The 27,078-nt window shown below is 51.2% G+C and overlaps 1 protein-coding gene across 1 annotated transcript; it reads left to right on the top strand.

The window, feature by feature from the left end:
• Positions 1-11,666: 11,666 nt before the first annotated feature.
• On the top strand, positions 11,667-13,997 carry LOC307103734 (transcription factor E2-alpha-like). Its single transcript, XM_079778243.1, is given in 5 exon segments — positions 11,667-11,793; positions 11,796-12,483; positions 12,485-12,831; positions 12,834-13,166; positions 13,169-13,997. Coding segments are annotated over 5 exon segments (1,935 nt in total). The 5' UTR covers positions 11,667-11,762; the 3' UTR covers positions 13,705-13,997.
• Positions 13,998-27,078: the final 13,081 nt, after the last annotated feature.

The following is a 27,078-nucleotide window of genomic DNA, read 5'->3' as shown; positions in this document are numbered from 1 at the left end:
GCACACACACTTACATAGGAACAGATGTGTAACTACATCCAGCCCCATCTTGTGCATAAATATACACACCTGCCACACCCACATATGCACACAGATTTGCACACACAGTCACCCCACAAACATGCACACATCTTTAGCTTGCACACACACGCACACACACACACACACACCTCCTTATTTGTACACATTTCACAGAGATAAACCCAGGGCCAGGCTCACCCTGAATTGGAGACAGACATTCTCATTCCACACACAGACACGCACACTCACACATACAGATCCCGCCCACATCGGCACGGAAGTGTCTGCACATTCATATACACTCATCCAGAATATAGACATTCATATGCATACACACTCATCCCACACCAAATATATGCATTTACTCTGCCCAAAGCAAAGGCATGCACAAAGATGAATGTGCATCCACCCACGGGGAGTGTGCATACGCCACTCACAGAGATGCAACACCGTCAAACAAACATTCAGCATTCCTGCCGACGTCAACAACCATCTGGGTGGCCATCCAACAGCCCGGACTCTTGCTTTTTTTTTAAGTTTCTCCAAAAGCCTGAGCATCACCCTAGATTCCACAAGCCTCCTCACCCTCCACACCCAGGCCATTTGTAAAGTCCATCATTCCTGCCATCCCCGAAGCCATCGTCATTGTACTCCATGGCACCGTCTTTCCTCTGAACCATTTTCTTAGATGGTGTTGCCTTTCCTCTGCCTCCCCCACGGCCTCACTGCCACCGGTGCCACCTACAATTCGTCCTCCACATGACAACCTGGAGAAAAGACCTGTCAGTGTCCTCCATGACACTTGAAATAAAATGCAGACTCCCTAGCCAAACCTACAAGTCTACAAGACTTCACCTTGCACAACCCCTCCCCACTCTCACCACCTTGGCCTCCTTCCCTTCCTCCTTTAGGGCCTTTTCATACACTGCTCCCTCCACCAGGGAGGCTCTTACTCTTCCGAAGGCCCACACTCATCCGCTAGGTCTCTATTGAAATGTCACCTCCTCTGAGAGGTCTTCCCTGATTACTCATTCTAAGCCAGATACTCCTCATTATTCTCAATCCACTGTATCTTGTTTCCTGCATAGCACTTAGGCAATTTCTTTCTGTTTATCCTCTGTCTTTCCCTCTAAGCCTACACTGTCCAATAGAGTAGCCACAGGTGGCTATTTAAATTTAAATTAACTACAGTTAAATAAAACCAAAACTTCAGTTTCTCAATGGAACTAGCCCCATTTGGAGTGCTCATTAGCCACATGTGGCTCCTGGCTACTCTACTGCTCAGCGTGGACATTTCCATCATCGCAGGACGTTCTCTTGGATGGTACTTCTCAGGACTGCGGCGTGGAGAGAGCAATGCCTCCCCTATTCACTAATGGTGCTCTGTGCCCAGCATGGTGTCTGGCACACAGTAGGGGCTCTGGAAATATGTGCACACAGCCATAAAAGGAGAGCTATCCTTTCACATTCAAACACTACCTCTTGCTTGAAGCCTTCTTGTCATCCTTCTCTCTCCCCTCCCCGCAAGCCTGAAGCTTGTACCTGGATGACAGATGGGTCTTTATTAGGCAGAGACCTGAGTTCACTACAGGCTACACAAAATGAGAGGAGAGGAGGAAGTATTCTAGGCCGCATCCCTATCAAGGCCCGCCTCCATCCATCTCTTTGGAGGCCAGAGAGTGACTGTATTAAAAGTACAAACCCACCCTGACCGATGTTGCTAAATGGTTAGAGCATTGGCCCTCACACCAAAGGGTCATGGGTTCCATTCCCGGTCAAGAGCGTGTACCTGGGTTGCAGGTTCCATCCCCAGCCTGGTCAGGGTGAGTGCAGGAGGCAACCAATCAATGTGTCTCTCTCACATTGATGTGTCTCTCTTTCCCCCTCCCTTCCACTCTCTAAATATCAATGGAAAAAATATCCTTGAGTGAGGATTAACAACAACAAAAAGTACGAACCCTACCCTGGCTGGTGTGGCTCAGTTGGTTGAAGCGTCATCCCGTACACTGAAAGATCGTGGGTTCGATTCCCAGTCAGTGCACATGCCCAGGTTTGCAGGTTTGATTCCCAGTTGGGGCACGTATGGAAGATGACTGATAGATGTTTCTCAGATCAATGTTTCTCTCTTTCTCTCTCTCTCTCTCTCTCTCTCTCTCTCTCTCTCTCTCTCTCTCTCCCCTCTCTCTCTCAAATCGATAAAAGAACATATCCTCAGGTGAGGATTTTTTAAAAGTTACAAACCCTGGACACAGGCTATCCCAGGTCACACCCAGCTCTGCTTTTACTAGCTGTGACTTTGTGTAGTTTGCAGAACCTCTCTGAGCTTCAGTGTCCTCATCTGTAAACTACACATCCTCATGCATATTTCACAGAGTGCTTTTAGGAGTAAAGGAGAGAGTGCACATCGAAGATGTTGCACAGTATTTTCTTAGATGGTGTTGCCTACCTTAACAGAATTAGGGCTCTTTTATATCCCTGCCAGCTAAATACAGAGTCTTGTGTGGAAACTTCAGTTTATTCCAGCGATGTCTGAAATCCTGTAATGCCCTGGCCAGCTAGCTCCGTTGGTTAGAGCGTCATCCTGATAGGCCAAGGTTGCAGGTTCAATCCCCAGTCAGAGCACATACAAGAATCAACCAATGAATGCATAAATAAGTGAAATTCTTTACAAATGAGTGCTCTGGGTTACTACCCAGATGACCTGATGATTAACTAGCCTCTGATCCTGGCCCAGTGGCTGTCCTTCTGGTGTAAAACAATCGATGGTAGTGTCTCAGTAATTAGTTTACATGGTATTGAAAGACTAGTGCTCATACCAGAATATTGTTAAAAGCACTCTATGATTACCAGGGAACCCCACATGTGGTCCTCACCTGTCATTCCATCCAAGATGGGGCGGGGTCCATGACTGAGCTGCCTCAGTCCTTCTGCTTGAGTCTCTTCCGGTAGGATGATGGGGAGGAAAGTCCTGGCCAAATTAAATTATCAGAAAGGAAGGAACAGGCCCCATGAGGAAGCAGCTGGCTCAGGAGGGAAAAGGAGGGGAGATGAGAGGGAATTTAGTCACCAGGCAAAATATAGTATTGTGCAGCGGTAAATGTATGGGCTGCGATGCCAAAATGCCTGCTCCAGTCCCAGTCTGCTCCTCCAAGGCTGGGTGACCTTGACAAAGTTATTTGTTCTCCCTATGCCTTTGTCTGTGAAGCAGGAATAATGATAATACCTACTTCAATGGGTTGGTTGGGGAGTAAATTAGTAAAGATTTATAAAGTGCTTAGAATGGAGCCCGGCACACATTACAGTCTGAGTTTGTTAAATAAATTGGTGAAAATAGTGGAGGCGTACTAAGAATTGGACCTGGGGAATCTCCCTACACCTTTTCCCTCCCTTCTCCCCTAAGTCCCCCAGACCTTCCCATTTTCTTTAAACTCCTCTGCACCCAACCATCCCCATCCCCCTCCTCTGATTCTAGGCAGATTCCATCAGAGACCCAAAGTGGCTCTGAAGAAAAGACAAGTGCCCAAAATATGGGGAACGATGCTCAGCCACTTATCTAGGGTGTGGGAATTAAACCTGCAGTAAGAGATCTTGAATGGGTCTCACAGAGGGCTGAGAGGTGCTTAGAACACTTTCTGAATGAGTGCACCTTTGTTCAGTTGGAAATCTTAATGTGGCATAAAACTCTCTGGGAAGGCTCCAGACAGCCACGATTCAGACTTTTTTAAATACTGAAATAATATTGGTATACTAACAAAAACTGCCTGCGTTTCAGCACTTAAGAGCAATGCGGTGTACCGAAACACCAGAATATTACATTCTAAAATGTCGCAGGTTTCATGGCCAAGAGCTGTCTGGGAAGAAAACACATGGGCTGTCCACGGAGGCAGCCCCTCGACAGAGTGAAGCCTGGGGTCAGGGGTGCGGGGCAGTGGGGTGGGAAGGAGGGAGAAAGTAGAGCGAAAGAAATCACCGAAAAAGACAGGTGGGCACTGGGCCCGTGACAGACAACACAGCCCCCAAAGATGTCCACATTTTAATCCCTGGGATTTGCCCATGTTGCCTTACAAGGCAGAAGAGACGCTGCAGATGCGATTAAGTGAGGGATCCTGAGGTGGGGAGGGTGATCTGGGCTATCCAGGTGGGCCCGATGTAATCATACGGCTCCTTACAAAAGGGAGGCAGGAGGGTCCGGGCGAGAGGAAAAGAGAAGTGATGATAGGAGCAGAGGTTAGAGTCATGCAAGGCCGCAAGGCAAGGAGTGTGGGAAGCCTGTCTCAGCTAGAAGAAGCTGGGAGAGAGACCCTCCCCAGGAGCCTCCAGAAAGAATACAGCTTGCTCCCCCTCTCAGAGAGGCCGGCTGCATCGCGTGATTCTCCGCCCCCCCCCCCCCCCATAAGAGGGAAGGCCTCAGGGTCTAAATCATGGCCATGTGGCAGGGTAGGGTAGTTGTCCCTGGGGTCCCCTTGCCTGGGCTCAAGTTCCAGGACTGCCAATGACTAACTTTGTGCCTCTGGGCCTCACTGTTCCCATCTGTGATACGGGGGTGTCAACAGAACCTATTTCCTAAGGGCTATTGTGAGGACATAATGAGACACTACATGCGAAAAGTGCTTCCTGTCATCTGAGTTCCAGAAGGAGCAGGGGGCAAGGACCCAGGCAGCCGGATGCCACGGGAAATAAACCAGCTCAGGAGTAAGGTCACTAGGGGGCCCAAGCCTGGATCTACAACCTCCTAGCTGCCGACCTGAGGGAAGAGCCTTCGAGTCACTTAGCCTGGGCTTCCTTTCCATCCTACAGAGACCCCCATTCAGTACTCACGCCACAAACAGACATGAGAGTCCTTCATGTGCCGAGTGAGACACACACTGCCCGGGTCCTCATGAAGCTGGCGTTCTAGCCTGGAAGACATGAGAAAGCAAGTGAACAGACAAAATAATTTCCAGCCCAAATGAGCGCCATGAAGGAAATTAACCAGGGGCCGAGGCGGGGAAGCAGGCTCCCCACTGAGGGGGAGCCGACCATGCAGAGAAGAGGAGCAAGTGCATCCGGGCAGAGGGACGAGCAGGTGCAAGGACCCCAAGCAGTTTGGGGACCAGAGGAGCCCAGCCTGGCTGGCACGCCCTGAAGACAGCACGAGATGCTCGTCACTCGTCCCCGCTCGTCATGAGCATGAAAGAGGACGGTGCCTGTAAGACAGTGGGCCTGACACCTACGTGTGGGAGACACTTAATAGAGGTGAGTTCTCTTTCTCCCTGCGGGAGTCGGGGCTTGGGTCCCGAGAGGGGCTGCGTCCCAGGGACAGCACTCCTGGCCAGCTTCAGCCACAAAGCCCTGGTGGCTCCTGGGGGACCCTGAGCTCCCAGCCTGCTTGTCACCATCCAAGGGCACACTTTCTCCCTTTGTCTAATTATTTCTAATTGGAAGAAAAATTGTTTGGCAAATCAGCTGGCATCTCCTCAGCTCCGGTGTCCTAGCAACCCAGCTCTCGGTGTGACACCAGAGAGAAGGCGGTTTGCCACATCCGCACTGCAGGGAACGCCAGGGAAGGGCGGGCACCACCGCTGCACCCCTGGCCCGGCGTCTCCCCGTCACCGCCGCGCCCAGTCAGGTGCGCGCACACTCGTGTCCACGCACACGCTCCGCGGAGCCCACTAGGGCGCAGCCCTGCCTGAAACGTAACCGCAGTCTTTCTGGAAAGCAGAAGGTGGCTCAGAAATAGATTTCTAATTTTCCAGCCACCTGCTCGGCTGAAAAATATTCTGGAGTTTATAATTACTTTTCAGGCACTTAACTAGAGTCTAGTTTCTAGGGCAACTTGATGCATCCCTTCATGTGCTTATGGATAAATCGCGCCTCCCAGCTCAGCCAGGGTAACGGGAAAGTGCCCCAGCCAGGCCCAGGGAGGGCACTGCCCGCCAGGGTCAGGCTCCTTAAGAATAGCCACACTGACCTGAGGGGGTGAGGAAAGAGAAAAGGAGATTAGTTGGGTACAGCGCCTGGCCGGCTCGGGGAAGTCCTCTGGGAATAGTTAGCTGTGGTGGTAACAGTCCTAATAAAAACAGATGGCCTGGCCTCCACCTTCCCGGAGCATGTAGCTCAAGGGCCAGGCCTCAGAGGCAGAAACACCCTCCATCACCTGCGAGTTTGGTGGCCCGACCAGGGTTCAAATCCCCACGGGGCCATTTACTGGCTGTGTGATAATGGCAAGCTATTCACCATCTCTGTGCCCGAGTCCCCGCGGCTGGAAAGTAAGGATAATGATGGTACCCACCTCAGAGTTGTGATGGTGCTTAGAGGAGTTAATTCATGCAAGGCCCTTAGCATGGCACCTAGCTCATAGCGAGCACTGAGTGAATATTCTCTTTACGGTTGCCATCGAAAAAAATCACAGAACAGCCTCTCCGGGTCCAAGACAGTCCTGTGTGGGCGACACGAGACAGACGGCTTCAGGGAGCTCGCAGACTAGAGCAGAGGACTCCCAGGAGAGAAAAAATCTACACTTATTGTAACTTCTATTTGGATTTTATCTCATCCCTTCTAATTTATGTTCTATGCATGTCTTACAGCGTGTATATTTTGTGAATAAATATATATTGAGGGGCCTCATTCAAGAAAGTTTTAAAGGCAGGGAACGTGATTCAAAAAAGAGTAAAATGAATTCTTTCCAACGGGAAGGGCCCTGGGGGTTATTTAGCCAACCCCCTCCCATATTTCACACGTGGGACACTGAGGGCTACAAAGAAAGTCACACCGGAAACAACGTGCCGAAGTCCAAAAGGCTGGGGCCACAGAACTCAACTGGAGACAAGTGGCCCATGGGCAGTGCAATCAGGAAGGCTTCCTGGAAGAGGGTACAGGAGCCGCCCTTTGAGTGGAAGAGCAAGGTCCCATCCCAGCCAACCCATAGCAGAGCAGAGGAGCCATTGTTTATAAAGCCACTCACACTGGGCTCCCCGAGGGTCGTGACATGGGCCAACACTCCCACAGAGACAATTTAAATATCAAAAGTTTCACAGCTGGCAACTTGCCTAAATCTGCTTGCTCTGACTTCCCCCCTCCTCCGGGTCCTCCCCTCAGTCTCCCCTTCTCTGCATTTCCTTGTCTGCCTATCTTTGGGGGCAGCCATTCACTTTCCTGAGGTATCTGCTCATTCCCCAACCTGGGTGAGGCGCCAGGGAGGGGTCCCCTCCTTAGATCTGTGTATCGGGGTCCTTGTCCCTACTCGATTCTGCCTCCATGTGTCTGGGTCTCTTGGCCTCTTCAGTACTTCTGCCTCAGAGCATGTCCGTGGGCTGTCTGTCACTTCTCTGGGCCTATTTCTTTTTTAATTTTTATTGAATGTATTGGGGTGATATTGGTTAATAAAATTATATAGGTTTCAGGTGTACGATTCTATAATACAGTGGTTCTCAACCTTTCTAATGCTGCAACCCTTTAATACAGTTCCTCATGTTGTGGTGACCCCCAACCATAAAATTATTTTCGTTGCTACTTCATAACTGTAATTTTGCTGTTATGAATCATAATGTAAATATCTGTATTTTCCGATGGTCTTAGGCGACCCTGCTAGCAGTTCTCAACCTGTGGGTCGCGAAAGGTTAGAAAACACAGATATTTACATTACGATTCATAACAGTAGCAAAATTACAGTTATGAAGTAGCAACGAAAATAATTTTATGGTTGGGGGTCACCACAACATGAGGAACTGTATTAAAGGGTCGCGGCATTAAAAACGTATAATACATCATCTGGATGTTGTATAATATTGTATAGTATAATACATCATCTGAATATTGTTTGTGTGTTCATCACCCCAAGTCAAGTCTCTTTCTGTCATCATATATCCCGGCTATACCCTCTTTTCCTCCCCCACCCCCTTTCCCTCTGGTAATCACCATACTGCTGTCTGTGTCTATGAGTTTTGCTTAATCCCTTTACCTTTTTTACCCAGCCCCACAACCCACCTCCCCTCTGACAGAAACCAGTCTCTCGCTCTCTCTCTCTCTCTCTCTCGCTCTCGCTCTCTCTCTCTCTCTCTCTCTCTCTCTCTCAGCACCTGGGTTTCTGTGTCTCAGATTCTGTCTGTCCGTTTGCCTGACTTCTCTCTGAGCCTCTGTAAGTCAGCAATTATCAAAGTGTAGCCCCGGGGCCAGTACCCTTACTTTGGGAATTTGACAGAAACGCACATTCTTGACCCCACCCCAACAGAGGTTCCTCCTCCGCCAAATGCCACTCAGGCTCCTCTGAGCTCTTTTTCAACTGGGCCTTCATTTCCATGTTCATCTCGCATTGCCCAATTTTAGCAAGAATCCTACTAAGTCAGTTCGGCCAGAATGCCCACCCTCCACATCTGACCAACCCCGATATCTGATCGGTGCCTCGTCCTCCACCATCCCCAGGTGATGTCTGATCGCCCTGGCCTGCCTTCAGCAAGAATCCCACTCGGTCGGTTTAGCCAGAACTCGTGCCCCCTCCCCTTACCTCTGATGCTTCCTCTCAGTGGCTTTCCCTCCACTGACACCTACCCTGCTCCTTGCCTGTAAGTTCCCACTTGGCCTCGCTGTGTTCAGAGTTGAGCCCAATCGCTTTCCATCACTGCAAAATCCCATCACAGTGGTCCCTATACCTTGAATGAAGTCGTTTTTTCAGTGCTTTAACGAGCATCATTGAGTTTTGTTTTGTTTTGTTTTTTCAATGCCTCAGATAGACTGAATCCAGAACTCTGGAAGTAGGGCCCAGCATTCTGTGTTTCCATAAGCCCCTCCAGGTGGCCAGGAGCTTCCACAGTCAAGTTCAAGCATTAAGCCACAATCTCTCTTTCTGGCTTTCTTGGGAGGCCAGGCTGGGAGGGGGCCCTTGCTCTAGGCCTTGTGTCATTCTCCCTGTAGGTCCGTCTACCTGTCACACCCGAGACCACTGGGCAGGAGGCAGCTGCATCCCCATCAGAGCACTTCATTGGCCGTCCCTGGTCCCTAGCAGCTCTGAGCAAACACAGAGGGGACAGCTAAGAAAAGGAGAGCTGCCTAATTAGAAGCGCAGAGCAGCTTGTTGACTGACTACAAAGCCGGGGAAGGCTGCTGTGGATTAATTGGGAAACATTCCCTGCCTCCTCTGCTGGAGACATCACGAGGCTATGGTCGGATCACCTGTTTAGGGCTCGCCCCTATGGCTGCACAGAGAACCACCTGGTGCTTTTAAAGCATCCTACACGCTGGGAACTCCTCCCCGAGATTCTGATTCAATTGACCTGGCCCAAAGCCCGGGCATCAGTGTTTTTTAAACACTACCCCAGTGATTCTAATGTGCAGAGAGCTAAGTCCTAATTTAACCCTCAGAACCCCCTTAAAGATGGAGATCAGGATGCCCCCTTTTACAGGGGGAGAAACTGAGGCTCAGAGTGGACAGGGGCTTGACCAAAGTCACGTAACTAAAAGTGGCATAGCCAGGATTCAAGCCCAGAGCTGTGGTCCGAGTTCTTTATTCCACTCCTTGATCTGTATTTCCACGTAACATTGGCATTCTCCATGACTCACTCACTCCTGGTCTCCTAGACTAGCTATAGGTTGCCCATTCCAGCCAACCCAATGGCACCCCCCCTCCCCACCCCATCCCAGTTCTCTGCAATTCTGAAGGCCCCAGCCCGGGCAGCCAGCTCTGCACCTCGGAAAAACAGCTGACCTGTTACAGGACTCCTCCTAGTAAGTGAACTCTCTGCCTCGTGCAAGATTTCTATCTCCCCACCAAGGAGATTTCCCTCCGGATGACCCCCAGGGTGCCTCCCTACATCCCTACCCCTCCTAAACACCCCCCTCCAGGCCCTGCCCGGAATCTGGCGGCAGATTCCACGTTATGTAAGGCCAGTGTTTGCTTTCTGGAGTCCAGACAGACGCAGGCTCACCGTGAGAATCGCTCTGTGCTCTGCAGCCACAACACCCACAGCAGCACAATCGCCTGACACTAGCTTCTCAGACTCCACCACGGCAGTACCCAATCCACAGGAGCGACTCCTGACCTGCAGGGGCTGGGACCACAGGCCCCTCTTAAGCTCAAAATGTCTCTGGAGCCTCATATGTTCTCTTTAAAAGCCAGGTGGACTTCGCATTCTACTCCATAATGTGTCAGGGTTTGTTTCAATAAAAATATAATGCCTATTGATTGGATTTTGACAAGGAAGATGTATGACTTTTATCATGGAAAATATTTAATTAATAAGTAAATGAGGCTTCTAATTCCTTACCATCAGGCAAATGTGATGACCTGGGGAGATGCTAGGTTTACTCTGCGACTTTATGAATTCTCAACACACCAAAGGTGTCCCCGGGGGGCATCCATAGTGCATTCATTCCTTCCTTCTTTCATTCACTCTTTCAACAATCATTTTGGAGTGCCTACAGTGTCCCAGGCATGGGGCTGGGGTCTGGGGACATAATGATAAGTAAAAGACAATTTCCCCTCCCTCCAGGGAACTTCCAGTCTTCTCAGGGATTAAGATGTTAACACACACACATAAATAAAAGTATAATAACTTGTAATAAATGCACTGTAGGAAAAACAAAGGATGCACTGAGCAAGAATAATTGGGAAACTAAAATTGTTTCCAATGAAGTGACATTTAAACTGAGACATAAAAGATGAATAGGAGTTGGCCAGGTAAAAGGGAGCAGCAGGAGAATGTTCCAGATGTAGGAAATAGCCCGTGTGAGGAGAAAAAGGAAACAGACCCCAAACCTTTCTAGAGGCTCAGAGAGGAACCCTCCATCCTCTACACAAGAGCTTGCAGGCTGGAAGCAGGAGCAGGCCCCTCCCTGAGCCCCGGGAGGCAGCCAGGTGCTCTGCCACACCCAGTCCGACTGCCACCTCCCGGCACACGGCCACCTGTGATCAGCCAGCCAGGCTCCACTCAGCACCGGCTCTGAAGGAGAACCTGGAGCCGGGTGGGGTGAGGGTGGTGGGACCCCTGGATTCAGCCCTGGGTAGGAAAGCTGAGGACTGTGGTCAACTCTAGATCAGGGCCAAGCCCCAATGAATCTTCTCCCCACGTCTTCCCTGACATCTGGCAACAGCACCTTTGGGGCGTGTGGGCAGGGAGAAGAATAGATACCACAATGGCAGCTGTCCTTGGGAGTCAGGTCTGGTCAGAGATTCCGCCTGGTGCCCAGGTCAGCACCTCACCTGTGCTTCAGTGGGTCCCAGGCCTTTGGTCCTGATATGCAGCCCTGACACCCTTCCTGGCAAGCCAGTCCATGTGCGACTGGAGGCTGCCCCCTCCGTGTCCTGAGCCCTCTGCCACCATAGCCGTTGCAGTTGGGAGCTCATTCTGGGGTCTGGCACCACCCCCAACCACGCTGTTCCCAGGAAGCCTCCCACCATCTGCCTAGAGGCCTGGCTGATTCCTCGCAGACCCTGGTCTTAGCCCACCTGGACCACTGCCACTGTTCCCATCGTCCGTCCTCCTGCGGCCAGAGTGACCTTTCTAAAACCACAGATCTGATGCTGTGGCTTCCCTGCTTCAAACACTTCAGTAAACTTCCCATTGCTCTTAGGTCAAGTCCAAGTTCCCTTATGAAAGTCAGACAGGTTCTGCACCACCGCCACCCCAAGCACCGCCCTCTCATCTGCCAGAAAGAAAACTCATAGGGCGCCGCTTCCCGTGAGCTGCGGGCCGGTCCGCGCTGAGCAGGGCCATCTCTAGGACTGAGGTACCCACCTTGGCCCCTGAGCCCACCATTGCAGCTGGAGAATGAACCAGCCGCAGAGGATGGCACCCGTGGGCACAAAGAGCTCTGTGGCCTCCTGGACTGCAGCATGATGTTTCCCCTGCCAGTGGCCAGTGGGAAAGGCCGGCCCACCTCCCTGGCTGGTGCCCAGTTTGGAGGCTCGGGTCTGGAGGACCGGCCCAGCTCGGGCTCTTGGGGCACTGGCGACCAGAACAGCTGCTCCTTCGACCCCAGCCGGACCTACAGCGAAAGTGCCCACTTCAGTGAGTCCCACGGCAGCCTCTCTTCATCCACATTCCTGGGAGCGGGACTTGGAGGCCAGGGTGGCGAGCGGAGCGCATGTACTGCCTTCGGGAGAGATGCAAGTGTTGGGAGCTTGACTCAGGCTGGCTTCCTGCCCAGGGAGCTGGCCCTCAGCAGCCCCGGGCCACTGTCCCCCTCAGGCGTCGAGAGTGGATCCCAATATTCCTCTTCCTACCCCAGCCATGCGCGGCGGAGAGCTGCGGACAGCAGCCTTGATACGCAGCCCAAGAAAGCCCGGAAGGTGCCGCCAGGTCTTCCATCCTCAGTGTACCCACCCAGCTCAGGTGATGACTACGGCAGGGATCCCACCCCCTACCCATCTGCCAAGACCCCCAGCAGCACCTACCCAGCACCCTTCTACATGGCAGATGGCAGCCTGCACCCCTCGGCTGAGCTCTGGAGCCCCCCAGGGCAGGCGGGCTTCGGGCCCATGCTGGGTGAGCTCATCTCCCCTGCCCCTCCCACCAGGCGGCGGCAGCTCCATGGGCGGTGGTAGTGGCGGTGGGTTTGGTGTCCTGCATCAGCACGAGCGCATGGGCTACCACCTGCACAGTGCGGAGGTGAATGGTGGGCTCCCAGCTGTGTCCACTTTCTCAGCCCCCACGGCCACCTCTGGCAGCGTTGCCAGCCACACGCCCCCTGTCCGTGGGGCCGAAGGTCTCATGGGCTCCCGAGGGACCACAGCTGGCAGTTCTGGGGACGCCCTTGGGAAGGCGCTGGCCTCGATCTACTCTCGGGATCACTCAAGCAATAACTTTTCGCCTAGCCCTTCGACCCCCGTGGGTTCCCCACAGGCCTGGCAGGGACGTCGCAGTGGCCCCGAGCAGGAGCCCCCGGTGCCTTATCTCCCAGCTATGATGGGGGTCTCCAGAGCCTGCAGAACAAGATGGAAGACCACCTGGATGAGGCCATCCACGTGCTCCGTAGCCATGCCGTGGGCACCTCGGGCGATGTGCACGGGTTACTGCCCAGCCATGGAACACTGGCCTCAGGCTTTGCCGGCCCTATCATGCCACTGGGTGGGCGGCACCCCAGCTTGGTTGGAGGCAGCCATTCCGAGGATGGCCTCTCGGGCAGTGGCAGCCTCATGCACAACCATGTGGCCCTCCCCAACCAGCCCAGCGCCCTCCCGACCTCTCTCGGCAACCTGACTCCTACAGTGGACTTGGTCACAGGGGCACCGCCTCAGGTACCAGTGAGATCAAGCGGGAGGAGAAGGAGGATGAGGCCAACAACTCAGAGGAGGAGAAGAAGGAGCTGAAGGCCCCCAGGATCCGGACCAGCCCGGAGGAGGACAAGGACGACCTTCTCCCCCCAGAGCAGAAGGCTGAGCGGGAGAAGGAGCGCCAGGTGGCCAATAACACACAAGAGCGGCTGCATGTCCGAGACATCAATGAGGCCTTTAAGGAGCTGGGGCGCATGTGCCAGCTGCACCTCAACAGTGATAAGCCCCAGACCAAACTGCTCATCCTGCACCAGGCCGTGTCGGTCATCCTGAATCTGGGGCAGCAGGTGCGAGAACGTAACCTCAACCCCAAAGCAGCGTGCTTGAAGCGACGAGAAGAGGAGAAGGTGTCAGGCGTGGTTGGAGACCCCCAGATGGTGCTTTCAGCAGCCCACCCGGGCCTGAGGGAGGCCCACAACCCTGCTGGGCATATGTGAAAGGTACGCCACCGTGGGGTAAGTGACCTGACCTCAGTCTAACCTGGAATGCTCACACAGCGTGTCGGGTCCTTCCTCAGCGTGGGCCAGCCAGTCCACACCTCACATACACCTGTGGTCAGCATTGAGCCAGCACCAGCCTAAGGAGGCTTCAAGTGATGGGGCCCTAGAGGCTGACAGTGGGGTCCAGGAGCCTCCTGGGGACCCTGCTGTCCCCACCCCCAGGCCTCAGCTACCCCCACATGCTGGGACTTGCCTGATGGATCCTGAAATTGCATCTCAGCCTTGCTACACAAGCCCTGGCTGGAAGGAGCTTTCTTTTTTTTTTTTGGGGGGGGGGGGTTGTTTGTTTGTTTGTTTTTGGTAAAAACTGGAACACAAACAAGAAATATACACTTCATCAGAAAAAAAAATGCCTTAAGTATAAAACATGGAAAAGTTAAAACATATCACTTGTTGGAGAGATGCTGTGAAAAACTGGCTTGTTCTTCAGAAGCCACCAGCAAATTGTGCCTATGCCTGATTTTTTTTTTAAGGAAAATAAAAACACTAGTTATGAGATTTTTTTTAATGTAGAAGAAAATTAGCAAGGAGGTTGCCTTTGTTTTTTTGTTTTTGCATATGTTTTGTAAGCAACAAATGTTTTGTATTAAAAAAAAAAAAAGAAAAAAAGAAAAGAAAACTCATAGACACCCTAAACCTTTAGCCTGAGCGCCCCTCCACCCAACCCAGCTGAGAGCTGGCAGCAGAGGAATGCTTCTCCGGGCTGATGGCTGGCTGATGGCTGATGGCGAGGCTGGGGAGCTGGGGCTATAGCCAAGCCTGGGCCTCTGCTGCCTCCCAGAGGCTAAATGGAGCAGCACAGGCAGGTGAGCTGGTTTTGCAGCAGCCCAGTAGGGAAGCCCATCTCTCCAGGACTCATCAACGGTGAGCAAGGTCCAGTCAAATGTGGGGCCTAAAGAAAGGGCCTCAGTCCTCGGTGACATTGTCAGGATCCAGCCTAATAGTCCTAAACACCCTTCTATGCACCTGTCATAATACTTTGTAATCTACCTGTTCCTATGCCTGGCTCCCCTGCTAGACCCGACAATCTGAGTCTCCTGGCCACGAAGTAATCCCATACTCTGTTGACAGACAGCCTCATCCCCTTACCACTCTCCCCTCTTCTCCCCAAACCCCTGGGTTTTGGGGAACCATCCCAAGACAACCCCCTCCAGGAGAGCTTCAGCCTCTCCACGTACACCCCCTCCACCACCTGCTTGAAGTGGTTCCTGCTTCTCCCACCATCACCACCACATTTGTTCACTCATTCATTCATTCATTCATTCACCAAATACTTACTGAGAGACTGGTAGGTGCCTGGCTGTATGCTAGACCCTGGGGTAGTAGCAGTGAACAGACAGACAAGATCCCAGTCTCAGGGAGCTTACCTTCTAGCTGAGCAGATAAATGAGCACGGTAGTTTCGGGTGGCGCTACACTGAGTGATGCGTTAGCACTAGGGGGATGGCAGTGGGGAGAGAAATCGGTGGTCAGGGATGGCCTCTCTGAAGCCATGTGTGATAGTTTTTAAATATATCCGCAAATTCTTTTAAAATATGTCCACTGCCTTCAAAAAGTAGAATTTAATTTCCCTCCCCATAAGCCCCTTAGGGCAGGCTGTATTTAGTGACTCACTTCTAACAAAAATAATATGGCAGAAGTAATGGAATGAGACTGCGTGTAACTTCCAAGATAGGACATAAAAGGCACTGTGGATTCCTCCTGACTCTCCATCTCTCTTATGGATTATTCACTCTAGGGGAAGCCAGCTGCCATGTCATGAGGATGCTCAAGCAGCCCTGAGGAGATGTCCATGTGATTGGGAGCTGAGGCCTCCTGCCAACAGCCATTTGAATACCCCATCTTGGGGGTGGGTTCTCCAGTCTCAGGAAAGCCTTCCTGTGACAGTAGCCTGTGCGACATCCTGACTGCAGCCACATGAGAGAACCTGAGCCAAAACTACCTGGCTAAGCCACTCAGGACCAATTCATCCACTACACACAATTGGCACACTGCCCAGGGCCCACAATACTTTTAGGACCCCCAAAAATGTTTCAATTTCTGTTAAAATTTGGAAAAAGAAATTTTAGGTCAAATAAAAAAAACTTTAATATAAAATATTAATATATCCATTAATATATCAGCACAACCATAAAATATAATTTGTAATATTCTTTTAAGAAGGAAGGGGCCAACACAGGCAAGAGTGCGTAGGTCCCATGAAAGCCACAATGTGGTCGTGAAGCTACTCTGGACCTCCTGACCCACAGAGTCTTTGAGCTAATAAAATTTATTTTAAGCTACTACATAGTGGGGTTGTTACACAAGACAGCACTAATATCTGGCCCTGACCCTAACCCTAACCCTAATGGCCTTGTGGAGATTTGAAGACAGAAAACTGCAGACAGGAAAAAATAAATGCAAAGGCCTTTACATAGAAGTAATCTTGGAATGTTCAAAATGAACCGGAAAAAAAAAAGTTACTTAACCTCTTTAGGCCTCAGTTTTTTTCATCTGTGAAATGGGGGTGATAATCATCACACCTCCTCATTGCATTGTTGCTGAGCTTAAATGTACTTACCGTGCATTCTGTGCCAAAATAGAGATGTTGCAGGTCTAGCTCTGCCCTCAAGGGCTCACGGCCTAGGGGAGAACAGATGTGACAATAAAACAATTACCCTTCCACAAGATCTAGATAGAGGAAGGAATGCTTGCTGGTAGGGCAGAGGGCAAGCCCTCCGTTTCAGTGGGGGAGGGGTCCCAGTCTGAGCTGAATCCTTGAAGGACAAGGAGAGCTTGGTCCCTCTTCCCCCTTCACCTTCTCCAGAAGTCAGTGCTCTTCCCTGGGTACCGGTCCAGGGTTTACTGCAGTCCATTTCCCACTGACTTCTCAGTGAAGACAAAAGCCGAACCACTGAGTGAGTTAAGATTATGTGCTCAGGAGGCAGACAGGGGCCAAATGCCAGCTTCATGGCTGTGTGACTTTGAGCAGGTGACTTAACCTCTCTGGGCTTCAGTTTTCTTTGTCTTTCTCTTCATCTCTCTCCATCTGTTTCAGACCTTGCCTCTCAGACTCTTTCTGTCAGACAATGTCTTCCTGTCTCTCATTCATCTTGCCTCAGCCTCCCTTAATCATGGCTCTCCTTAGAGTCCCAAACCCCTTGGAGTCCCATTAATTTTGAGAGGCTGCCTTTATGGATTGCCTCCTGGCCCAGTCCTGGGACTGAGAGAGCTGTGTAATTATCCACGTGGAGCCTAGGGGAAGCGATAACCAGTTCTCCCTCCCTCCTTCCCTGCCTGCCTCAGTCTCATTCATTTTGCTCAAACATCCCCAGGGAAGCCCAGTGGGGAAGGGAGTAGCATCCTCATTACCTTGTAGAAGGTCAGAGAGAATGAGTGGGAGGCATCTCGCCAGCCTCCAGCCAATACTGAGGCCCTGATCCCCCGGCTTGGGTCCTTTTGTCTGTCCTGGACATCACAACTTCATCTTGACCATTATCTCCAGCCTGGAGCTCTCACCTGTGCTCCAGCCTTGTTCAGCCAACTCTCCTGGGACATCTCCCCATGTAAATCCCACATGTACAAACCCTATACGCTAAATCTGGACACACACTCCCCTCTACCAGACCTGCTTCCCCCATTCCTACCCTCCTCTCCTCCCTCTTCCCCAATCCTGATCTCCACCCACCTAGGCTCTGACATCATTCCTGCCTCTCCCTTGGCTAATCAGCCACAACCATTCCTTTCTCTGTTTACCTCAGCCCACCAGGCCCAGCTTCCATGTCCTAAAAGTTACCCAGGAGTGGACCCCTTCTCCTGGACAGCCTGTGGTCCCCTCAAGCTGGCAATGTCCCAGTCTGACTGTATCATCTTCCCCTCAAATCTATCTGCCTCTATCCGTGGCACCCCCCCACTTCCCATCACTGATAAAACCTCTCACCCTAGCCCAGTGGTCGGCAAACTGCGGCTCGCAAGCCACATGCGACTCGCGAGCAGCGGTTTGCTGCTCTATTGACTAATGAGTTTGCCGACCACTGACCTAGACTCTCGATTCCAATAATTACAGGCTGTTATTGTTCCTTGTGATTAAGCCCCTATCCCGTGGTCGGCAAACTCATTAGTCAACAGAGCGGCAAACTCATTAGGGCAGTAGTTTGCCGATCACTGCCCTAGCTGGTTTGGCTCAGTGGATAGAGCATCGGCCTGAGGACAGAAGGGTCCTGGGTTCAATTCCAGTCAAGGGCACATGCCCAGGTTGCAGGCTCAATCCCCGGAGGGGGGGGGGGTGCGTATGGGAGGCAGCCAATCAATGATTCTCTCTCATCATTGATGTTTCTATCTCTCTCTCCCTCTCCCTTTCTCTCTGAAATCAATAAAAATATATTTTTAAAAATAATAATAATAACCTCTCCACCTACTACTACTCCTACACATGCAGTCAAACAGTCCCCATGCTGTGACAAGAGAATGGACTTTGGGGTCAGAAAGAACTGAGCTACAACCCCAGCTCCATTAGTCCCTAACTGTGTGACCTGGAGCAAATCACTTCACCCCTGACCCTCAGTTTTATCATTTGTAAAATGGGGCTAAGGACACCCACCTTGCAAGGCTGTTGGGAAGGTTGTCTGAGAATGTCCAGGATTACAATCTCAAATGACTAAGGACCAGGCTGGTAGCATGCATGAGTGAAGGGACCTGGTGGGGTCTGTAGCAAACTAAAGAGTGGATGCCCCATCAAAAGGGGGCAGCTGATAGTGACTCCAGCTATTGATGCCACAGGGAATATGGGTTCTGAGTTGCCAGCCCCCATCCATGTTTTTTGAGCACAACCCCCATCCACGTTTTCATGTGGAGTCTCCAGATTTGTACATGTTGGCAATTAATTGAAATGTTTCTTTAGCATCATGAAGGCCAAACAAAACATTTGCCTCCAGGTCCCCAGTTTGTACTCCGATGTATGCGAGGAATTGGGCTAGCTAGTTCATGCTCATAACAGAGTCAATAAACTTTCATTCCCTTCTCTGCCCTTCTTATTGATTCGCTCAAAAGAAAAAGTGTCCCCAAGCCATTCCTCCCACTTCACTCCCATCATCATCATCATCTTCATGCAGTTCTCCCTGGACACCTACCATCAGACCCTGTTATTGACCCAACATCCAAAGGAGGGAAGTGGGGTCCAGAAGGTGAAGGTCAGTCAACAAATACTTATTAAACACCTATTGTGCACCAGGCTCTGTTAAACGGCAAACCTGTTAGGAGGTTACAAAGTATTGGTTGCAAGTGACAGAAACCTAAATGAAACAGGCTCAGGCAAAGGGACAGTATAGTGGCGCATCTGCATGTGGGAAGGAAAACAGTGTCGCTGGGCTCCAAAGCTGAATGGAGCTGCTTACACAGATGCCTTCTAAGCACTCACTTGCTCCTCTCCTGTTTCTGCTTCCTTTCTGTCCCAGAAGCATTTGTCTATACAGCAGAACATTTCCAAACAGCAGGCCACGAACCGGTCCAGAGCCTCACTTCACACTGAATTTATCACCAGATGGATACTCTCTGTCCCAAGTTCAAAAGTCTCAGGGAAGCCCAGACAGTGGGGTTCAGTGGTTGAGTGTTGACCTATGAACCAGGAGGTCACGGTTTGATTCCCAGTCAGGGCATATGCCCAAGTTGCAGGGCTCATTCCCCAGTAGGGGGCATGTAGGAGGCAGCCAATCAATGATTCTCTCTCATCATTGATGTTTCTAGCTCTTCCTCCCTCCCCTTTCCTCTCTGAAATCAATAAATTGTTTAAGTGCAAAAGAAAAAAAAATCCAGGGGAAGGATCCTTAGTAGGTCAGGGTGGGTTATGTTGTCACAGTGGGCCAATCCACTGAGCAAAGAAGTGTAACTAATTAGATCAATTTGGGACCATCCCTACCTTGGGTCAATTAACAGTCAACAGGAGAGCAAGCTCTGTGAGATGTGGCTGGCTAGAATAAGGATGGGAGAATTCCACAGGAAATGAGATTGCTGTCTGTTTAAGCAAGAGTTGTCTCAGTTTGGGCTCTTCCAAAAGCCAAGTGTGAAGGGAGGTGGAGGGAAGTAGAAGAGGGTAAAGGGTGGATAAATAGTGTGGAAGGAACCTTGACTTGGGCACACAATACAGTATACAGATGATGTTTATCTACAGATGGTGTATTATAGATTTGTATACCTGAAACCTATATAATTTTATTAACCAATGTCACTCCAATCAATTCAATAAATAAGTAATAATAAAAGCCCAGTGTGAGACATGGATCTGCATGCAAGTTGTCTATTTGGAAGGTAGCCCTGGGAAATTGGCAGCACGGGGATGGGAAGTGAGGCAGGGAAGGGAAGGAAGTTGATAAAGGGTGTGTGATGGAGTGAGTAACCGCCACAGGCAACTGAGCTTCATCCTGCTGGGGACAGACCCCTGGGGAAAAAGTAGGACATGGGCCTCACAGTTATCTCAACAGAAGGGTGAGGAGGCTGGTGGATTTATCCCCTAACTTCTGTCAGTCATTGGTGGAGGGCTGTTCCCATTGGGGCATCAATTCACTTTTCTGTCTTCTGAGTAGAATGAATGGAAACCACCTGGCCCTATAACTGAAACCCAAGTTTTGCTGCGTGCAGTCACAAAAACCAAACTCATGAGACAGACGCTAGTGAAAAAGGAAAGTGATTTATTCAAGTGCCAGCCACCTGAAAAGGTGGGGCACTCTCATCACAAAGCCCATCTCTACATCTCAGCTCAGGCAGAGGTTTTTATAAGGAGAGAGAGGCAAAGCAGAACAAAGAAATCAAGAGGAGGAGGTTTAAAACTTCTCTACATGCAAACCAGCACCATCTATTTCAATAAGGACCTCGAAACTGGTCAAGTGATGGTCTGGTGTGGTCATCCTGGTCTTTGTCATCCTGGTTCTGCGTCATCCTGGTTTTACATTTGAAGGTCAGCAAATCTCTCGGAACTGAGATGACTGAAGGTTGGAGTCTATATCTTCTAAAGTTAGTTCCTAGGATTCTTATACAAACACTAGAGGCCCAGTGCATGAAAATTCATGCACTGGAGTGGGGGGGTCCCTCAGCCTGGCCTGCCCCCTCTCACAGTCTGGGAGCCCTCAGGGGTGGGAGGCAACCCGGCGATCAAGGGAAGGCAATGCCCACATCACACCTCTGCTGCTGCCACTGCCGGCAGCGCAAGCCTTGGCTGGCCCTGGTTACCTGAGCCTCGGGTGGCCCTGGGCAGCTGGGAAGCCACCATCCAAGGCTTGCCTGTGCCTCAGGCCAGCCCTAGGCGTCTGGGGGGCTGAGGGGACTGGGGGACTCTGAAGGCAGGCACGCAGAGTGGCTGGACCCGCCTGGGGGCAGGCCCGGCTGTGCCGCGCCTGCTGCTCCAGCGGGGCTGAGGGAACTGGGTGCCACCATCTTGTGGCTATGGGCACCACCATCTTTGAGGGCATGGCAGTCAATTAGCATATTCCCTCCTTATTGACTGTGGGCACTGCCATCTTTGTGAGGGTGTGATGGTCAATTAGCATATTCCCTCTTTATTAGATAGGATGCTGTTTATCTACAAGTTATATATTAGTCAGAGTCAGCATTTGCAGAAACAATGTCAAATGAATGGAGGGGTAGTTTTCAGTTCCCACTGTTACAGCCCTACAGGCCAACTTATCTTGTTCCCCAGGACCAAAAAGTTTTCTCTCTTTTGGGAACAGTAGTCTTGATGGTTAACTGGTGGGATACCAGGCCACAGTGCTTACACTGCCCTTAGCCTGCCATATTCAGAGAGAGCATCAGGGGTAAGAGTGTTGGTCTCCAGAGAGAGTCCAACCCCCATGTCCCACACCCATTAGCAGGGAGAACAGGCAGGAAGCAAGGAGGCCAGGACCTTCTCCTGAAGCTGAGGGAAGAGTCAGCCTGAGCCAGAACATGTTGAAGATGACGACAAGTCAGAAATGCCTGGGCTGGAAATGGAGGGGACATAGAGAGCACAGGGGCTGTCCAGCGGTTCCTTCCCTTTCGTCTAAGCATGCTTAGATGAGCGGAAGAAGTGAAGTCTTCTTCAGCCCTGATGCCTCTGCCCGCTGCCCTGCCTTCCTCCCTCCCTGGCAAGGTGCAAGCTGCACTTTCTCCGCCCACTGCCCTCTAGCTTCTGTCCCCACCACTCCGCTGAATTACTCTGGCAAAAGTCACCAGGAACCTCAACTGGCCTCACTGCAGGTGGGTTTCCTTGGGGGGCTCTTTCATGACATTCTCCCCTTACCTGCCCGCCCTGGTTTCTTTATCCCTGGCTGTTCTTTCTCCTCCGAAAGCAACTCTTTCTTGCCTGCTTACTAAAATGTCAATGCTCTGCCTGGACCCTTTTCTCACTCAGCGCACTCTCCCAAAGCTGCCTCGTCCACTCCAATGACTCTCACCACCCCCTTTGGGGCTGAGGGCTCCAGCCATTCCTGCCAACACTGGCTGTGGACAGTCCATGTGGCTGTCCTCCACACCCTCACTCAGCACATAAGACACTGACCTCAACAACTCCCAAACATCTGGGAGGAACCTGTGCATCACCTTACCTCCTCCCCTCAAAAGCCGGCTTTTCTGCCCTAGCCGGCTTGGCTCAGTGGGTAGAGCATCTGCCTGTGGACTGAAGGGTCCCAGGTTCAATTCCAAACAAGGGCACGAGCCTGGGTTGCACGCTCGATCCCCAGTGGGGGGTGAACAGGAGGCAGCCAGTCAGTGGTTCTCTCTCATCATTGATATTTCTTTCTCTCTCTCTCTCTCTCTCTCTCTCTCTCTCTCTCTCTCTCTCTCTCCCCCCTTCCTCTCTGAAGTCAATAAAAATATATTTTAAAAACAAACAAACATCTTTTCCTCCTGTATTCCTTACTTCTATCAATACACCCACCACCTGCCAAATCACCAATATAGCAAACTGGGAACCATCCTGGGCCTTCCTCCTACCTCCCCACTACAACCAGTCAGACCCCAAACACCACCAGTTGTAATTACCCACTTTCCCAAATCCAGGCTTATCTCCTGCCCAAATCATTGCAGTAACTTTTTTCATCGTCCTGCATGCCTCTTCTCTCAAACAGAGGGTGCTTTCTAAACATGCAGTGGCCCTCATTCAGGACTTCCATATTTATGCGTTTGTATACTCACTAAGAGGTATTTGTTTAACCCTACATCAATACTCACGGTGCTTTCGCAGTCATTCATGGGCACGCACAGAGCAGTGAAAAATCTGAGGCTCCCGACACGCACATTCCCAGCTAAGACTGAACAAGGCAACACTCTGACCTCTTGTCTGAGCTCTCATACTGTAAACAAATGTTCTAGTTGAGATCAATTTTTTGCCACTTTTTCACATTTTTGTGCTTTTAGAAAGTGGTTTTTCTGTTTGACTGGCCCCCAAGCATCATGCCGCAGGGCTATACAGCGGTTCTAAGTGCAGGAAGCCTGTGATATGCCTCGGGGGGGAGATACGTGCGTGAGGTGAGCTTTGTTCAGGCTCCAGTTGTGCTGTTGGCCGTTGAGTTCAGGGTCAATGATTCAACAATATATGTGAGATAAGGTGTCTTGAAATAGAAACACATATAAAACAAAGTTATATGTTGTTCGGGTTGATGAAAATATTGCAACCAGAGGCTCACAAGAACTTAACCCTGTATTTCCCCCACCGGCAAACTTCAGTGTTTCCTAATTGAGTGTTCGTGGTGACTTCACACAGCATAACTACCGCGAATAATGAGAATCGACTGCACCAATCCAACGGTTCCCCCCGGCCTCCTCTGCACAGAGATAAATCCAAGTTCCTTAGCAGAGTGTTTCAGGTCTTCAATGGTCAAGAAGGTCCTTGCTGATCTTCCAGGCACCTTGCCTTTTGGTGCCCTCGTCGCTCACCAACCGGCCCACACACAAAAGCTCTTTGATTGTCTGTCTTTCCCGGAGGTCCTCTGCACACGTGTGCCCGCTGCCTCAAAGGCCTCTCCCCCTGGGCTCCTCCGGGTGATCTACACATCCTTCAAGATCCAACTTCAAAGTCACTTGTCTGGCTCCCCATTAGCAGAACTTGACACTCCCTTCTCTGTCATATGTTTCTTAGAGCACCTCTCACAGTGTTGTAGCTGACCCATTCCTATGTCTCCTCTCTCCTGTACTTGGCAACAGTGTGATGGGAAGATGGGAAGGGGGATAGATGTGTGTGACTCTCTTTGTAGTGTGTGTTCATTTCATACGTCATTCATTCGATAAACATACATGGAGACCTAACTTGCTACCAGGCACCATTCTAGGCTCCAGGGTACAGCAGTGAACGAAACAAAGCACTAGCCCTGGCCGGGTGGCTCAGTTGGTTAGAGCATCATCTCAATATGCCAAGGTTGTGAGTTCAATCCCTCGTTCGGACATAAACAAGAGGCAACCAATGAATGCATAAATAAATGGAACAACAAATCAATGTTTCTCTCTTCCCTTCCTCCCTTTCTCTAAAAAAAAATCAAGAAATAAATGTAAAACAAAAACAAAGAACCCTGCCCCATGTGTGTGCAACACCGAGCCTGGTAAGTGCGGCCTGTGTGTAACAGTGTGCACACGTGGGACTGCATTGTGCTGGCTGGGGACCTGCAGTGTTTGTGGCTCTTAGACACACTGTCCATTGAATGCTGGCCCCGTGTGACCTGCTGATAAAGGGCATCTTAGAGTTAATTAGGCCAACAGGCCATGTCTACGCACTAATGAGAAACACTCCCAGGCGCTCCCTGCCTGCCCTCCCCATCTCTCCAATAGTCACTGCCTGGCCCGGGTTTTGCCTTTTTAACCCAAAGACAACATCCATCCACATGAGATTTTCTCTGGTGAGGACATCTGTCTCCCCCTCCCTGCTCTGCCTCCCTACGTCTCAGAGAGAAAGGGCATAGGAATAGGGTAAGGGGGAGAAAGTCGTTTTCTTGTGAATGCCTACCCCATGTCAGGTGTGTGTAGACAGCTTACATACCTCAGGGACAGTCGCAGGAAGGGCTTCCTCTGTGCCAGGCACTGTGCCATCACTGACCTCTGCCGTCTGGGGCGATAAGAACGCCAACCCGTCAAGCTTGCCCTGCATCACACTCGGCGTCTTCTCAGGACACCCCTCACGGCACATGTCTCAGTGCACAGCAGAGAAACAGGGAGATTGCCCAGATCTAAAAGTAGCAGAGGTGAGATTCAGATCCAGCAGTATGAGACCCCAGATGCAGGGATGTGGGGCCAGATGCAAGGGTTCCCTGCCTTAAGGCAGGTCCCTTCAAATGGGAGGCACCTTCTCTGGGCAGCACAAGTACAGTCCAGCCTCTTCCCACTGGAGCTTACCCTCAAGGCCTTTCTTAGGTCATCAGTGTATCTCTGGGCCTGTCCCAGGCTGGGAAGCCCTGCCCAGCCTCTCTGATCCCCTCTCTATCTGTGTAGCCCAGCACCAAACACAGCACCTGGCACACAGCAGTGTCTCAGCAAAGATTCTTGAATTTAAAACAAAGGTCAGCGGACTTCTGTCTGGAGAAAGCTGTGCCCCACCCCCAGCTCTTGCCCTGATGCCAGACAATTCAGTTCTGCCCCCTCTGGTGCCTTTCAAGCTGCTGCCCCAGCGCAGGAGCTCAGAGGGAGTGAGTCCGAGGGCCTGACTACAGCCGCACCAGGACCACTATGAGGTGGTGTCCACCAACGCACAGGAGGCCACACATGTTCACAGCAGTTATGGACCACCCTACGCAGGCCCAGGTAGTGCAGGAGGATCCTGCTAAAGCCCAGCCCCCTGCAGGCCATGGGCATGCATGAAGGTCCTCAATCAGCTTGCTCAGGTGGTCGCCCTGTTGGTTCTGAGATTCAACCCATGGACCCTGCGCATAGAACAACTGACCTCTTTTTCTTCTTGACCCCATCCTCTCCCCAAGACCCGCCCAATTTTTGCCTCTTCCTCTTCATTAGCCATTCCAAACTCGGATCATCCCCTCCCACTCCCTACCCTCACCCTCAACATCGGGAGAACCTATCATCCCAGGCACCAATGTTAACTCAAAATCCTTGTATCTACCGCCAGGTACACCAGAAATCTGTTATAGACACATATGGGTATGTTTCCCCCAAATACGTCAGGACACAGAGAGCACAACTCATGTGGCATCACGTTCCCAGGTGCTGGAGACAGGAGCCAGGTCCCTCCTCAGGCGGCTCCAGGCTTGGTGGGGAAACAGGAGAAAACACTTGACAAGACCATTATCAGTCCTTTAACAGTATGAGCGCAGAGAGTGGGGAAGGTAGGCCAGAAGCCAGGTTGTGCCACTCAAAGGAATTAAAGGGGGTATTTAATGGGGCTGGTGGGAGCAGGGGTCAGATCATGATGCCCCTCCAGGTTAGGAAGCTTACTGGGTAAGGGGATGAGGGGGAGATGTGAGTTTTTTGGAAGGAAGTTTCATAATAAATATACAGCCTGTTTTGTTAACATATCTAACCCAAAACACTGTACATTTAGCCTCATCCTTCCCACTACCAGCTAACTGGGTCCCCTGTTCCTTCAGTGCTCCCAAAACACCTGTTTCCCATGTCCCCGTGCTTGGGGAGGGGACAGGTGCGATCTGTCTGGGACCTCCAGCCCTGGGACGGTGCCTCCATCAGGAAGTGCATTCTGCTCCCCAGACGCTTGGCCCATAGCTGCAGCTGTCACCCTCTTAGGCTTTGTGTCTCCTCCTTCCTCTGGGGGAGATGACAGTGTTCACTTCTGGGGCCTGACCCACCTTTGTCTCCGCCCAGAAGGCCACACAGGTGCCTCCCTGGAGGTGGTCCAACAGTCTCCCCATTTGGTCTCCTTCCAGTCTCCTCCCCACACCCGTCCCAGTCACCAGATTTGCTAACATCCCTGCCCAGTAGCCAGAGGAGCCTGAGAAGTCCCCTGTAGATAGGGGCTCCGGTGAGCCTGAAGCAGAGACTAATAAAGGTGTGCTTGGCTCTTTAAAAAAATAAATAAATAGCAAGGGTTGCTGGAAAGGCCAATGTGTGTGGTGTTAGAAGAAGCATCTCCCTGGGGGGAAGATGGGGGTGAAGAACAGTCATCGTGGAGGGTTTTGGGAGGGGCTTGGTGTGAGTGTTTTGGGGAGGGGGAGGCAGTGTATGCAGGAGAGAGTAGCTCTCTGTGCAACTCATCACGCACTCAGCGTTGGGGTGCAAAGACTGAACTGGGTTCGGCAGCAACCAGATGGGGAGACTATTCCATGACAGTAAGAAGCTGTGCAGCTGGTACTAGACTTATTAGCTGGTAATCAAAGACCAAGTTGGCAAGTTCCTGGGGTCCAGGGGCCAGTCCACT

This window comes from Cnephaeus nilssonii (genome assembly GCF_951640355.1).
Source record: "Cnephaeus nilssonii genome assembly, chromosome: 7".
Lineage (NCBI taxonomy): Eukaryota > Metazoa > Chordata > Mammalia > Chiroptera > Vespertilionidae > Cnephaeus > Cnephaeus nilssonii.
This window is presented reverse-complemented; position numbering and strand designations above follow the sequence as displayed.